The 14,655-nt window shown below is 70.2% G+C and overlaps 2 protein-coding genes across 15 annotated transcripts in view; one reads left to right on the top strand and one right to left on the bottom strand.

Moving 5' to 3' along the window:
* Nucleotides 1-348: 348 nt before the first annotated feature.
* CELA3B (chymotrypsin like elastase 3B) lies at nt 349-3,376 on the bottom strand. Its single transcript, XM_040533574.1, has 8 exons — nt 2,878-3,376; nt 2,712-2,797; nt 2,526-2,623; nt 1,875-2,009; nt 1,658-1,794; nt 1,072-1,217; nt 840-992; nt 349-424 (listed from the first exon to the last, which is right to left on the bottom strand). The coding sequence occupies exons 1-8, from the start codon at nt 2,915-2,917 to the stop codon at nt 407-409; spliced, it is 813 nt and encodes a 270-aa protein (XP_040389508.1). The 5' UTR covers nt 2,918-3,376; the 3' UTR covers nt 349-406.
* Nucleotides 3,377-5,276: 1,900 nt separating this feature from the next.
* HSPG2 (heparan sulfate proteoglycan 2) overlaps nt 5,277-14,655 on the top strand; it is a 36,559-nt gene continuing 27,180 nt past the window's right edge. For all 14 annotated transcript variants that reach the window (XM_040533492.1, XM_040533503.1, XM_040533501.1 and 11 more), the window contains exons 1-13: nt 5,277-5,423; nt 10,072-10,213; nt 10,311-10,394; nt 10,752-10,861; nt 10,955-11,013; nt 11,452-11,612; nt 11,816-12,172; nt 12,247-12,366; nt 12,437-12,568; nt 13,143-13,287; nt 13,985-14,136; nt 14,220-14,366; nt 14,438-14,601. In XM_040533492.1, the coding sequence (XP_040389426.1) occupies nt 5,367-5,423; nt 10,072-10,213; nt 10,311-10,394; nt 10,752-10,861; nt 10,955-11,013; nt 11,452-11,612; nt 11,816-12,172; nt 12,247-12,366; nt 12,437-12,568; nt 13,143-13,287; nt 13,985-14,136; nt 14,220-14,366; nt 14,438-14,601 (1,830 nt within the window). In that variant the 5' untranslated portion in view covers nt 5,277-5,366. The remainder of the gene's footprint in view (nt 5,424-10,071; nt 10,214-10,310; nt 10,395-10,751; nt 10,862-10,954; nt 11,014-11,451; nt 11,613-11,815; nt 12,173-12,246; nt 12,367-12,436; nt 12,569-13,142; nt 13,288-13,984; nt 14,137-14,219; nt 14,367-14,437; nt 14,602-14,655) is intronic.

Here is a 14,655-nt window from a genome sequence, read left to right as displayed (position 1 = left end):
CCTTGCCCTGTGGGTGTCACTGCATCTCGGGGGACCCATCAGCATAGCTTCAGGGCACCCTGGGGTGCTTGTCCCCATAGTGCCTGGGTGTCTCCGGGCTCCCTCTGGGCCCATCCCCGTGGTATCTGGGTGCCTCTGGGTGACCATCTCCATGGCACTGGGGTGTCTCTGGGTGCCCATCCCCGTGGCACCCGGGCACAGCCACGGGTGCAGCCGCGCTCCCCGCGCCCGCTCTGCCAGTGCCATCTGCTGGCAAAGGCGGCCGCTTTTGCCAGGCGCCCGCGCGTGCCCGGCTGCACACATGTGTGTGCACACCCGCTCCCCCCCCAGCACACGGGACACGCGTCGTGCCAGCTCTGCAGGTTTATTTGCCCTCTGCGATGCCGGGAGGTTGCTGCTGCCCTGCTCAGTTGTTGTTCATGGTCTGGAAGAGAGAAGTGGCTGACGGGGGTGCGACACCCTGGTGCCCTGGTACCCCAGCACCCCGGCATCCCCGCACCCCAATGTCCCAGCACCCTGGTACCTGGGCACCCTGACACCCCAGCACCCTGGCAGTGCAACATCCCAGCACTCCGGTGCCCTGGCACCCTGACATCCGAATATTCTGACACCCCAGCACCCCAACACCCCAACACTATGGTACCCCAGCACCTCGACATCCCAGCCCCATGGTATGCTGGCACCCCAACACCCTGGCACCCCAACAACCCAGCATTATGGCACCCCAGCAACCTGGTACCCCAACACCACAGCATCCCAGCATCCTGGCACCCTGGCATGCCAGCACCCTGACACCCCATTACCCCAGCACCCCACTGTCCCAACACCACGGTGCCCACCTCGGCAATCCAGTCCTCGAAGGCGGAGACGCGGGTGAAGACAGTGGGCTTCTTCGGGGTGTCGCAGCCCAGTCCTGAGACGAAGCTGGCGATGCCGTGCACCTCCCAGTGCCCATCAGCGGCCTGGCAGTTCAGGGGGCCGCCCGAGTCGCCCTGGGGATGGGGTTGGGGTCAGGCTGGGGTTGGGGTGCCCCGGCTCCCCCAGCACAGCGCAGCCCAGAGCGGCACTCACGTTGCAGCCGGCCTTCTCGGCTCCACCGGCGCAGATCATGGTGGTGCGGATGGCCAGGATGCCCCACCAGTCGGGCTGCGTGCAGTGCTCGTAGTCCACCACGGGCATCAGCGCCTCCTGCAGCCGGTCCGGCAGCGGGCCCCCAGCTGCCAATGGGGTGGGGGCTTAGGGACCCAGACGGATAGCCCTGTGCCTGGCATCCTGCCCACCAGCCCCATCCATCCCACGTCCATCCAGCATCCACACATCACCCGTCCATCATCCATCTATCCATTCTTCCATCCATCCCACATCCATCCATCCATCCATCCATCCATCCATCCAAACATCTGTCCATCATCCGTCCATCATCCATCAATCCTTCCAACGAGCCCCCATCCCTCCCTCCCATGTCCTTCCCTCCATCCCATCCTTCCCCCCTTCCATCCCTCCCTCCATTCCCCCATCCCTGTCTCTCCACACCTCCCTTCCTTCCTCCACCCATTCCTCCTTTCCTCCATCTCTCCATCCCACATCCTCCCCCCCGTCCCTCCCTCTCTCTCCCTGGGGAGCAGCCGGGCGCTGTCCCCACGCCGCGGGGACGCACTGGACAGACGTCCCCAGCCACTCAGGTAGCAGGGGTAGCCGTCCGGCAGGATGGTGCCCACAGGCGGCAGCTGCCCCGTCTGCACTTGGTTGTTGAGCACCGCGTTGTGCCGCAGCTTCATCAGGGCGATGTCGTTGCTGCCACATGGGGACACACATGTGTCATGGGGGCTCTGCGTGGGGACAGCATCCCCCCGCGCCACCGGGACCCGGCTCACCCGCAGGCCACGCATGAGCTTCTCCACTTAGGGTGCACGAAGATGTCAGAGGTGGCGACGGGGATGCGCTGCTCGGGGCCCTCGGCGGAGCTCATGTCGTACTCACCCAGCACCACCTCGTAGGTGCGCGTGGAGCTGCCCGTGGGGACACGGCCCTCAGGGGATGCCACACTGGGCGGCACCGGGGGCGCCCCGGGGGACGGGGGCTGCAGCCCTCCTGCACCCATCCCCGCAGCCTGCACTCCTTCTGTGCGCCCACCCGGCACCCTCCTTGCACCCATCCTGCACAGCCCATCACCCCCATGCCCGTCCTCGGTGTGTCCTGGACCTCCTGCATGCACCCACCCTGCACCCCTCCTGCACCCTGCACCCCTTCCGTGCACCCATCCTGCACCTCGCACCCCCTGCACCCATCCTGCTCCCTGCACCTCCTCCGTGCACCCGTCCTCCCACCCTGCACCCCACATCCCCTCCATGCGCCTATCCCTGCATCCAACATCATCCTTACCCCACCCAGCACCCCTCCTGCACCCTGCACCCATTCCATGCACCCATCCTGCACCATGCAGCCCACCTGCACCCATCCTGCACCCCGTACCCCTTCTGTGCACCCCCCCCGCCCCCCCCGCACCCATCCTGCGCCCCGCTCACGAGATGCAGTGCGCAGCCGTCATCACCCAGTCGGGTGCGATGAGGGTGCCCCCGCAGGTGTGGTGGAAGGCGCCGTCGCGCTCATACTGCAGCGAGATCTGCGGCAGGGCACACGGGGTGGGAGGGCGCCGTGTCACCCACTGGGTGTCCCCGCCGTGTACCCGTCCCCATCCCCGTGCCGCTCACCTGCCAGGGCCAGCTGTAGGGCACCGCGTCCTCCCCGTTCACCACCCGCGACTGCGGCTCTTTTGGCAGCACCGCGGCCTGGCAGCCTGAGCGGCAGGGTGCCGGTCACCACAGGGTGCCGGGACCCCCAAATTGGGGATGCCGGAGGGGTTTGGGGACAGCTTACCGCCAGCCACCAGCAGCAGGGGGACAAGGAGCGTCAGCATTGTGATCACGGCTCGGCGAGGGCCCACGGGGCGGTCGCCAGCCTTAAATCTCCCCCCTTATCGGGGCACCCCCCACCCCAAGGACACCCCTGGGAAGGGGCAGCCGGCACCCAGCTGGGTGCTGCCAGGGGGCGCGGGGTGCCCTTGCGGGGTGGGGGGTGCCGGGACCCCTCCCTGCGGTCACACTGTGGGGGGCACCCCACAGGCATGGCCGAGGGGGTCCCAGCGCCCTGTGTGGGGCACCCTGGGGTGCCAGCCCCCCTGGGAGCCACGCAGGTGTGGGGGCCGGGGGTTAACCATTAACGCCTGGCCTTGGCTGTGGGGGCTGGGAGGGGGGGCACGTGGCCACCAGCCCCCGTCCAGCCAGGCCTGCGTGGGTGCAGCAGGGGGCTGTGTGTCCGCATATGGCCCCCCATGGACTCAGTGCTATATATACCACATACACCCCCCCGGCCCCACAGCCCCCCCTCCCATAGCAGCTCTGCCTCCTGTAGCCCCATACCCCTCATGCTCCTGGTGCCCCCAGCCCCCTTATAACCCCTATACTCCCCCAGGTCCCTTGTCCCCTCCAATGTCCCCATACTGCCAGGTATCCACCGCGGATCCTACAGCCCCTGTGCTCTCCAGGGCTCCTCTGCCCCCATAGCCCCTGTTCCCCTGGTGCCCCCAGCCCCCCAGTTACCCCCTGTGCTCCCCATAGCCCTGGTGTTCCCCCATAGCTCCCATACACCCCCAACACCATTAGTGCCCCCAGATACCCTATATCCCTGTGCTCCTTATACTCCCTATATGCCATCATAAACCCCATACCCCCACGTACCTGGTGCCCCCCCCATAGCCCGTGTGAACAACTGTGTCCCCCAGAGTCCCTGTGTCCCCTGCAGTCCCCATATCCTTTATGCACCTGGCACCCCATAGCTTCTATATGCCCTGTACTCCCATAGCCCCTGTGCCCCCCATACCCTCATGTCCTGGTCCCCCTACAGCCCCAAAGCCCCCATGCTCCCCAAGCCCCCCCCCCGCCCCAATATGCTCCATACTGCCCAATGCCCCTGCTCCCCCCATAGCCCCTACCAACCCCTGTGCAGCCATAACCCCCATATCCCCTATATTCCTGTACCCCCAGTATCCCCCACAGTTCCCAATACCCTTGGTTCCCCCACAGCCCCATATAACCCCATTTGCCCCCCTATAGTCCCTCTACCCCCCACGCAGCTGGTGGTCCCCATCACCCCCATAACCCCCATAGACGCCCATGCCCCTGTCCCAGCCTGGGGCTGACCCAGCGCCACCACCCTGTGCTGGGGGCTGTGGGGTCCCCTGGTGGCGCTGGGTGTCCCCATGGGCCCGCTTGTGTCACCTGGGTGTCGCTGTGGGCACGTCACACAGCAGCAGCCCTGTGCGCACGTGTGTCCCCGTGCGTGTGTGTCTGGGTGTCCCCACAGCCCCCCCGTGTCCCTGTGTGCGCCCCATGTCCCCACGGTGTCTCCACACGTCCCCATGGGCATGCACAGAGGTGCCCCTGCAGTCCCCACGCACCCCTGTGTCCCCGTGGGTGTGCACAGAGGTGCTGCTATGTGTCCGCGTGTGGCTGCACAGGAGGTGCTCCACGTGTCCCTGCGTGTCCCCATGTCCCTGTGCCAATGCACGGAGGTGCCCCCGAGCTGTCCCCGCACACCCCATGTCTCTGTGCACCAAAGTGTCCCCAGGGTGTCCTCAGGTGTTGCCACGCGTGCACGGGAGGTGCTCCCCACGTCCCCACGCTGTCCCCACGCTTCCCCGTGGGCATGCACAGAGGTTCCCCCCCGCAGTCCCCATGCCCCCCCCCCCCCGTGTCCCCGTGGGCATGCACAGAGGTGCCCCCACGCTGTCCCCCCTCGTCCCTGTGCACTGAGATGCCTCCTGGGTGTCCCCAGGTGTCCCCGTCCACCCGCAGGGGAGCTGCTCCCCACGTCCCCACGCTGTCCCCACGCTGTCCCCACGCCCCCCCGTGGGCATGCACGGAGGTGCCCCCACGCTGTCCCCGCACCCCCCCGTGTCTCCGCGCACCGAAGTGCCCCCGGGGTGTCCCCAGCTGTTGCCACGCGCCCGCACGGGACCTGCTCCCCGCGTCCCCACGCTGTCCCCACGCGTCCCCACGTCCCCGTGGCCAGGCACAGAGGTGCCCCACGCCCCCCGCCCCCCCCCCGCCCCGTATTCCCGTGCTGCCCCCCGGGTGTCCCCAGCTGTCCCCGTGCCCCCCACGTCCCCACGCGCCCCCGCGTGCACGCGCGGCGCTGCCCCGGTTCCACCCCCCCCCCCGAGCCCCGTGGGCGCGTGCCCCAGTCCCCCCCGTGGGCGCGTGCCCCGGCGGCCCCGCCCAGCAAGCGGGGCGGGCCCGGGGCCGGGGCCGGGACCGGGGCGGCGGCGGCGCGGAGCGGGACGGAGCGGGACGGAGCGGAGCGGGGCGATGGGGCCGCCGGTGCCCGCCGCGCTGGGCGCCCTGCTGCTGCTGGGTGCCCTCGGAGTGAGTCTGGGGGCGGCGGGGAGCGGGGCCGGGTGGGAGCGGGCCCCCCCCCCCCCCACACACCGCGTACCGGGTCCGGGGGTCGGGGTCCACCCCCGTGCCCTGTCCCGTGGAGGAATTCGGGTGTCCCCCCCCCCCCCACCCCGTGCGCTGTGCCCCCCGCGGCTGGGGACGCCGTCCTCACTGCCCCGTCCCGCCGAGGAGTTGGGGACCCCACCCCCCCCCGCACCCCACGCGCAACCGGGGACGTGGGGGAGACGCTGCAACGCTGGGGGGGGGGGGAACAGCCTGCCCCGACCCCTGCGGCACCGGGGTCCCCCATGGACCGGGGGGAGTTGGGGTCCCCCCGGGGGGCTGTGGGGTCCCCCTGCCCCATCCCTGGCCCCGTCAGGGAGCCGGGGTCACCCACGGAGTGGGGGCGCGTGGGGTCCCCATGCCTTGTCCCCGAGGGAACTGGGGTCTCCCGTGGACAGGGCTGGATTGGAGACGGGGACCCCCACCACCCTGCCCCGTCCTGTCTGGGAATTGGGGTCCCCCGGCCTTTGGGGTCCCCACCATCCCCCAGAGCAAGCAGGGGGTCAGGCCATGACCCTGTGGGACCCCGTAGGTCCCATGGAGGACACGTGTGGGGGCGCATCCTGCTTTTGGGGTGCTGCGCCCCCCCAGGGCCCCCCCATCCCCCTCTCCCGCCCTGGCTAAATTTAAAGGGTGACAGGCAGCACCCGGCAGCCTGTAAAAATAGCGCTCCCGAAATACCCCCAGGGGCTGGGGGGGCCACCAGCCACGGGGGGGTTACCGGGGGGGTCCCTTGGGTACCCCCAGGGGGTTCAGGGTGCAGACTGGGGCTGCTGTGATAGGGCTGGGCCTGGTCCCCAAATCTGGGGGGGGGGTCCCAAAGTGTGGAGCTGGGTGGGTTCCACCGGGTGCCGTGGGGCCCCCACCCGTGCCGGGGGGGGGGCAGACGGGTGGTTTGGGGCTGGGACGCTGCCCGGGGCGGAGAACAGAGGGGCCTTTCTGCTCGGGGCCATGCTGGCAGGGCTGTGCCCCCCCCCGTCCCCCCCGCCTCCACAGGGCAGAGGGGTGACAAGGCTGGGGGGGGGGGGGGCTCCGGCTTTGCACCCCCCGAGCCCCGCTGCCACTGTGCGGGCGAGGGGGGTCTGGGGACAGCGGTGGCACCCTGATGGGGGGGGCACCAACCGTGCCCGGGACACCCAGGAATGTGCCAGGGTGGGGGTGTGGGGGGGGCACCAGCCCTATGGCACCACAGCGTCAGGGCCAGTACCCCCACCCCATTAGGGGGGATTTGGGGGCTTGGGGGTGCCCCCCCCAAAGTGTCCCGCACCGGGAAGGGTTAAGGCGGGCGCGGGGAGAGGTCAGGGCAGGAATGTGCGATAGCATCGGGCCTGGGGGCAGGGGCGGGCGGGGGGGGGGGCGCGGCGGGGCACACACACGCGTGTGCATGCACAGACACACGCGTGTGCCCCCCGGCTGCGCGCATGCCATGCCACGGGGTGGGGTGGGGGGGGCTGGCACCCGCATGGCTTGCGCGCACCCCTGTGCCGTGCCACGCTCGCACACTTGGGCTCGCACACGAATGTGCGTGCCGCTGCGTGCGCTTGCACGCCTGTGTGTGAGTGTGGGTATGAGCGTGCTTTAAGGGATGGCTCTGCACGTGTGGGGCCTTCAGCCTCGCGCCACCCTGCTGGGGACCCTCGGGGACCCCCCGGGCGCCGCCACCGCCGCACGTGGCCCCGCGCGCTCCGGGCGCGCTTCGCCCCTGCCCCGTCACCGGCTCCTGCCGCGGCCGAACTCTCCCATCGCCAAAGATGGCCTGGCCCAGAGGAGGCCGGGGAGGAGGAGGAGGAGGAGGAGGAGGAGGAGGAGGCCGCCCGCCTGCCTGGGTCGGCCGCCAGCCCGGCGTGCCAGCGCGCCTGGTCCCCTCGCGTTCCCTCTGCCCCGAAACGCGGCCATTCGGGATAAATTAGGCAATGCAGAGCGGGGAGGAATGTGCCCGGGGGGGGGCACCCTGCTCCCCCCCTCCCCCCCCCCCCCGCTCCCCCTCTCCTCCAGCGGGGTTCGGGCCCCCCCCAGCCAACACTCCCACCCTGCAGCTGTTTTTGCCCCCAAATCACTGGGGGTGGGGTGGGTCGGGGGGGTCAGGCAGCTGCTGGTGTCCCCGGGGGCGTCCCCGCCAGCTGCGGCGGCACGGGGCAGTGCACCCCCCTCCAACCCCCCCCCCCAGCCCACAGGCACTCAGTACCGCAGTCGGGTGCCCTTGGCCGGGGAGGCCGGCGGGCAGAGGAAGCCGGGGGGGGGGGAAACACCTTTTGGCTTGGAGAGCTCCGGCCTTGGGGAAACAATGGGGCTGGGGGGGGGCGGCTATTAATAACCCCCCCGGTTATTATTCCTGGCCCCTCCACGGCCGGGGCTTCCTGCGCGCCGAGGCGGTGCGTCACCCCGCGCTTCCTCCTCTTCCTTGCCCGGACGCCGCGGTGCAAAGGGGGGGGGGGGGCACATCCATAGGGTGGGGGGGGTGGATTGATGGGGGGGCCCTCTGCGGTTCGGGGCGTCGAGCGAAGCCGCACGTGGTGCCGGCAGACGTGACAGTGGGGTGGTGCTTCCTCCTCTTCCCCCTCCTCCTCCTCTTCCTCCTCCTCCTCCTCCTCCAGCCGGTGCTGCGGAGCCGGGGGCCCCCGCGCCCCATTTCCCCGGTCCCAACAGAGGCTGGGACAGGATTTGGGCCAGCGAGTGGAAAATGTGAGCGGCGGTGTCCGGCCAGGCGCTCTGCCCCGCCGGGTGAACCGGGCGCCCGGGTGCCGTGGCCGGGGCCGCTTCCGGTAACCCGAGATGGGCCCGGGCCCCCCCCCGCACCCCCCACGCCCCGCTGGCGCCCGGCCCCGCCACCGGACAGCTGGGCTGGGGCGGCCGGGGGGGGGTCCGTGCCCGCCAGGCCCCGCTGCGTGGGGGCGGTGGTGGCAGAGCACCCGCAAGCTCAGTGCACGCGTGGGGAGCAGCGGCAGAGCACCCTGACACCTGCAGCATGTTTGGGGGTGCGGGGGGGGTGATGGCAGAGCACCCACCCCCTCGGGTGCATGTGTGGCAGTGGAGCACCCACAGGCTCGGTGCATGCACGGGGGCACCAGCAGTGTACCCCCCCCTCAATGCATGTGTGAGGAGCAGCAGCAGAGCACCCGCAGGCTTGGTGCGTGCGTGGGGGGCACCAGCAGAGCACCCACAAACTCCATGCATGCATGGGGGGGGGAGCAGCAGCAGAGCGCTCACCAGCTCAGTGCATGCCTGGGGGACCTCCCCTTGCGCCTCAGTTTCCCCCATTGCACCCGCTATGCCATAGCAGCCAAGGCCAGCAGCGGCACCTGCGGGGTGTCCCCTCCCGCAGCCGAGTTATTTTGGGGTGCCTGCCGTCTGTGCGGTGGGGGGGACGCCACGATTCCCACCCATTGTGCGGGCGAGCGGGTAAATCCCCCCGGGCTCCGCGCCGGCCCCCAGCGCCTGCTTAATCCGCCCGCGCTTGTTTGCACAGCAAAGTGCTGCCCCGACGGATTCCTCCTCGCCAGCCTGCACGGGCGCCGGGGGGGGGGTGGGGCCGGCCCTCATCCCCCCCCCGGTGCCGTGGGCACCACGCTGGGTGCTGGGGGCACCCAAGGGGTCAGCAGGGGGCAGCCGGCAGGGTGCTGGTGCCCATGCGCGTGCGCACACAGGGGCGTTGCAGTTGCAGGGTGTGGGTGCACGGTGCTGTGTCGCTGTGCACACGTGTCCCCGTGTCGGTGCGTGCGGGAGGTTGTGCAAATGCACATGCAAGCAGCCCTGTGTCAGTGCACACACGTGTCCCCGTGTTGGTGCGCACACATGTCCTTGTGTTGGTGTGCTCATGTGTCCCTGTGTCATTGTGCGCGTGTCCCTGTGTCCGTGCACACGTGTCCTTGTGTCCCTGCACTCGTGTAGCAGTGTGAGGGTGTGCACATAGTGCCATGTCGCTGTGCATGCGTGTCCCTGTGTCGGTGCAAATGCACACGCAGGCACCCCTGTGTTGCTGTGCACACACATCCCTGCGTTGGCATGCGCGTGGCAGTGCAAGTGCATGTACGTGCCCCATGTCGCTGCACTTGTGGTGGTGCAAATGCACACACAGACATCCCCGTGTCGCCACGCACACGTGTCCTTGTGTCAGTGTGCACGTGCAGCAGTGCAGATGCACTTGCATGGCACCACACTGCCGTGCACACACATGCACGAACCGGCACGCACACGCAGTGGTGTGGCTGCACGTTCCCGGCCACACGCCGCCGTGCACGGAGCACTCACCCCCATGTCAGCACACGCGCGGCGGTGAAAGCGCCTGTGCATGGCCCCCTGCCACGGTGCACACGCGTCCCCCCGCCGCGCACAACCCGGGTGCAGCTGCACACGCGTGTGTCCCCGCGCTGGGGCCGTGCCGGGCGCAGGAATGCGGTGGGTGGGCGGCGGGGGGGGGCAAGATGAGCTCATCCCCCCCCCGCTCCCCCCCCAGCCGTGCCGGCCGTGACTCCACCGCCCAGCTATGCAGCCCCGGCCCTGCCAGCAGCCCCGGGGCGGGGGAGCCCCGGTGACGTGGCCCGGCGGTGACGGCCGTGTGTCCCCCCCCCTCCAGGTGACCCACGGTGCCAGGGGCCTGGCCGAGACCACGTTCCCTGAGGACACGGTGGCCGACCGCGTCGGCGGCGCGCGGGGGCGGCGGTACTACGCCCAGCTCTCCGATGACGAGGACCTGCTGGCAGACGAGGCGTCCGGGGGTAACGTGGCACGGGGTGGCACTGGTGGACGCACACACACACGCGGGGCCGCATGGTCCCTGCGTGCCCCCGAGGGCTCACGGTGTTGCTCTCGCAGATGGCAGCGGGGAGTACGGCAGCGGTGACATCCTGCTGGTGGCCAGGGGCACCCCGGCGCCCGGCGTCGGGCTGGCACCCACCGGTAAGGGGACGCCGCTGGGTGGCACCGGTGCCCGCGGGACACCGCGCTCCTCCGCGCTGCGCTCAAGCTCTGTCTCTTCTCCATCCTCTCTGCTCTCCTTCCTCCTCCTCCTCCTCCTCGGCGGGCAGCGCCCGTGCCCCTGCCGGTGGGCATGGTGGTGGCCGAGCCCGAGGATGACCCCCCGCTGAGTAAGTGCCACTTCTCGTGACCCCCCCCGGCGCCTTCCGACTCTTTCCCAGTGCCGTGGGCTGGTTTCCTTCAGTGGCGGGGGGCTGGCTGATGCGGGGGGGTGCTGCTGGGGATGGGGGTACCTGGAGGGTATTTTCAGGGGTGCCAACACCCTCTTCGCCCCCGCAGTTTATTTCCGGGCGCTGGTGAACTTCACCCACAGCATCGACTACAGCCCTCGGCTGGAGGATGCCAACTCAGAGGAGTTTCGGGAGGTCTCGGAGGCCGTGGTGGATACTGTGAGTGGGGGGCACCAGGGGGCACCCCCAGCCCAGGTTTTGGTGGGGGTCACCCAAGGGTGCGCCCTCACCCCAGTGCTTCCCCTCCAACAGCTGGAGTCAGAGTATTACAAGATCCCCGGGGACCAAATGGTCAACGTGGTGTTCATCAAGTGAGTGGGGGCACGGGGGGCAGCGGGGAGGTTTGGGGGTGCAGGGGAGGTTTGGGGAGGACGAGAAGTTTTGGGGGCGTTGGGGAGGCTTGGGGTGCAGGGGAGGCTCGGGGTGCAAGGGAGGCTCAGGAGGGATGGGAAGGTTTGAGGTGCAGGGGAAGTTTGGTGGGGTATGGGGAGGTTGGGGGACATGGGGATATTTGGGGTGCAGGGGAGGTTTGGGAGGGTGGAGAGGTTTTGGGGTGCAGGGAAGTTTGGGGGCACAGGGAGGTCTGGGGATGAGATGCTTTGGGAAGTGCAGAGGAGGTTTGGGGGCATGAGAAGTTTCAGGGTGCAAGGGAGGTGCAGGGTGCAGGGGAGGTTTTGGGGGAGCAGGAAGTTTTGGGGGTGCAGGGGGTTGGGGTGGGGGGCATTGGGGCGCTGACCCCCTGCCCTCAGGGAGCTGGAGGGCAGCGTCTTCGTGGAGCTGGACGTGGGCTCGGAGGGCAACGGGGACGAGGCGCAGATCGGGGCCGTGCTGCGGGACGTGGTGGCTGCCGGCTCCATCGCCTCCTTCATCACCTCGCCCGTCGGCTTCCAGTTCCGGCGCCTGGGGGCCGGTGAGCACCGGGGGGGCACAGAACACCCCCCCGCCCCATACCCCAACTGTGGGGCCACTGGGGACAGCACGGGGTCCTGCGTGCCAGCACGCCTTGAGCCCCCCCATTTTTTGCCATTCACGTTGTGATATCTGAGGGCGGGTGACGGGGGGGGACAGGACACAGGACACCCCCCCTGACTGTGACCCCCCCCCCCCGTGCAGTGACGCCTCACCTGCGCCCCTGCACCGCCCTGGAGTTCTCCTGCGGCAGCGGCGAGTGCATCGCCCACGAGTACCGCTGCGACCGCCGCCCTGACTGCCACGATGCCTCGGATGAGCAGGGCTGCGGTGAGCCCCCCCCGGCCACCTCCCCGGCACGCCCCGCGCCCCCCAGCACCGCCCGGCCCGCCACCACCCGCCCGCTGGTCACCGTCCCCGCCACCACCCGCCGCCCCCCGCCACCCAAAGCCGGGTGCCGGCCAGCCGAGGCCACCTGCGCGGACGGACGCTGCGTGCCCCGCGACTACCTCTGTGACGGCGAGCGCGACTGCGCCGATGGCAGCGACGAGGAGGACTGCGGTGAGTTACCGGAGGGGTGGTGGCGGTGGCGGTGGCATCCCGGGGCGGGTGCTGACACCCTGCGCCCCCCCCAGGCACCCCGTCGCCCTGCGAGCCCAACGAGTTCAAGTGCCGCAACGGGCACTGCGCCCTGAAGCTGTGGCGCTGCGACGGGGACAACGACTGCGGGGATGGCTCAGATGAGACCGACTGCCGTGAGTGTGGCTGGGAGCGGTGGGGACGCGCGGTGACACGGCTCCGGCTGATGGCTGCTGTCCCTTGCAGCCACCAAGGCGCCCGGCGCGGCGTGCGGGCCAGACCAGTTCAGCTGCGTGGCCAGCGGGACCTGCATCCCCGCCAGCTACCACTGCGACGAGGAGCCCGACTGCCCCGACCGCTCCGACGAGGTTGGCTGCAGTAAGTGGCACCCGGGGACATGGGGACACCGGGGAGGGGCTGGGGACACCGTGCCGTGGCACCGTGCTGGGGACGCTGCGCCCAAGCTGGGGGGCGCGGTGATGGGGATGCTGCGCTGCTGGGCACGGCTGGGAGCCGGTGTTGGGGACGCTGCGCCCAAGCTGTGGCACGGCTGGGGACACTGATGCGGCACCGTGCTGGGTGCTGCGCTGGGACACTGCGTCCCTCAGGTGGGGCTGGGGACCCTGTGCTGGTGACGCTGTGCCGTGGCACGGTGCTTGGCGCTGTGCTAGGACAGTGTGCCCACCTGGGCTGGGGACCCCGTGCCCAAGCCGCGCCGGGCTGGGGACACTGCCACCCAAGTGGGGCGGGGGTCCCTGGGCTGGGGACCCCGTGCCCAAGCCGTGCCATGCTGGGGTCCCTGTGCCGTGCCACCCAGCGTGGTGCCATGGAACGCCGCGTCCCCTGCGCTGGACGGGGGACCCTGCGGCGCGGCACCGTGCTGGGACGCTGGGGTCCCCGCAGCCGGGGGCTGGGGGGGTGCCGGGCGCAGGGGGTGATGCGCGCCCCGCAGTGCCGCCGCAGGTGGTGACGCCGCCGCGGGAGTCGGTGCAGGCGGTGCCGGGGCAGACGGTGAGCTTCACCTGCGCCGCCACCGGCGTGCCCACCCCCATCATCACCTGGCGCCTCAACTGGGGGAACATCCCCCCCAGCCGCAGGTGGGTGGGGCCTCGGGAGGGGCGGGGCCACCGGGTGGGCGGGGCCGCGGGAGGGGCGGGGCCAAGGGATGAGGTGAGGTCAAGGGGGGACATCTCCCCGTGGGGCTTGTGTGTGGGCGGGGCTTACAGGAGAGGCGTGGCCAATGGTGGGCGGGGCTTGCGGTTAGGGGAGGGGCCTGCACGGGTGGGGCTCGCGCAAGGGGTGGGGCTGTGGGGTGGGAGGGGCTTGTGGGGGCGGGGCTCGGCAAGGGGCGGGGCCTGCCGCAGGTGGGGGCTTTGCAAAGGTGAGTGGTGGGGGCGGGGCTTCTGCTGGGGGCAGGGCTTGCAGCAAGCAGCAGGGCTGTACCCAAGGCTGGTCCCCGCACTGGGCGGCGTGGTGTGCCGGGTGTGCACTGAGCGTGCCGGGCACCAAGCGTGTCATGCACCGAGCGTGTCATGCACCAGGTGTGTTGTGCACCAGGTGTGTTGTGCACCGAGTGTGTCATGCACCAGGTGTGTCATGCACCATGCACGCCAGGCACCGAGCGTGCCAGGCACCAAGCACGCCGTGCACCAAGGATGCTGTGCACCGAGCACGCTGTGCACCGAGCGTGCAGTGCAGTGAGCGTGCTGTGCACTGAGCGCGCCATGTGCCAAGCACGCCGTGCACTGAGCGCGCGGTGCCGTGAGCGTGCGGTGCAGTGAGTGTGCTGTGCAGGGTGTCCATCGTGAGCGAGGGTGGGCAGGGCACACTGACCATCCGGGACGTGAAGGAGGCCGACCAGGGCGCCTACACCTGCGAGGCCATCAACACCCGCGGCATGGTCTTCGGCATCCCCGACAGCGTCCTCACCGTCACCCCCCGCCCCGGTGAGCGTCCCCAGCTGCCACCACCTCCCTGTCCTGCGCCCCTGTCCCTGCGCCCTCACCTGATCCCCTCCCCGTCCCCGCAGGTCCCTGCCCCGAGGGCCACTTCCAGGTGACGGGCACATCCCGCTGCCTGCCCTGCTTCTGCTTCGGCGTCACCACCGCCTGCCGTGCCACCGCCCGCCACCGCCACCGCCTGCATCTGCGCTTCGACCGCCCCGATGACTTCAAGGGTAAGTCGCAGGGACAGGGGGACAGAGCGCAGGGAGGGGGGCGACACACAGGGCTGAGCCTCTCCCCACAGGTGTCAACGTGACGGTGCCATCAACTCCGTCCCTGCCGGCGCTTGCGGCCACCCAGCTGCACGTGGACGTGGCCACCGAGGAGTTCCAGCTCCTGGACCTGTCCCGGCGCTTCCTGGCTCTCGATGCTTTCTGGGCACTGCCGGCCCCCTTCCTGGGTGACAAGGTGACCGTGGGGCAGCGGCAGGGCTGGGGACACCCCGGCACAGCCGCTGACACC

Source organism: Cygnus olor, chromosome 21 (assembly GCF_009769625.2).
Source record: "Cygnus olor isolate bCygOlo1 chromosome 21, bCygOlo1.pri.v2, whole genome shotgun sequence".
NCBI classification, from domain to species: Eukaryota; Metazoa; Chordata; class Aves; order Anseriformes; family Anatidae; genus Cygnus; species Cygnus olor.
This window is presented reverse-complemented; position numbering and strand designations above follow the sequence as displayed.

Excerpts from the sequence above, each read along its gene's own strand:
- CELA3B (XM_040533574.1), bottom strand. The coding sequence starts at position 2,917 with ATGCTGACGCTCCTTGTCCCCCTGCTGCTGGTGGCTGGCG. Across the intron at positions 2,798-2,877 it reads CCTGCTGCTGGTGGCTGGCG|GCTGCCAGGCCGCGGTGCTG; the intron begins GTAAGCTGTCCC and ends CCTGCCGCTCAG. Across the intron at positions 1,218-1,657 it reads TGGCTGGGGACGTCTGTCCA|CTGGGGGCCCGCTGCCGGAC; the intron begins GTGCGTCCCCGC and ends CCCCATTGGCAG.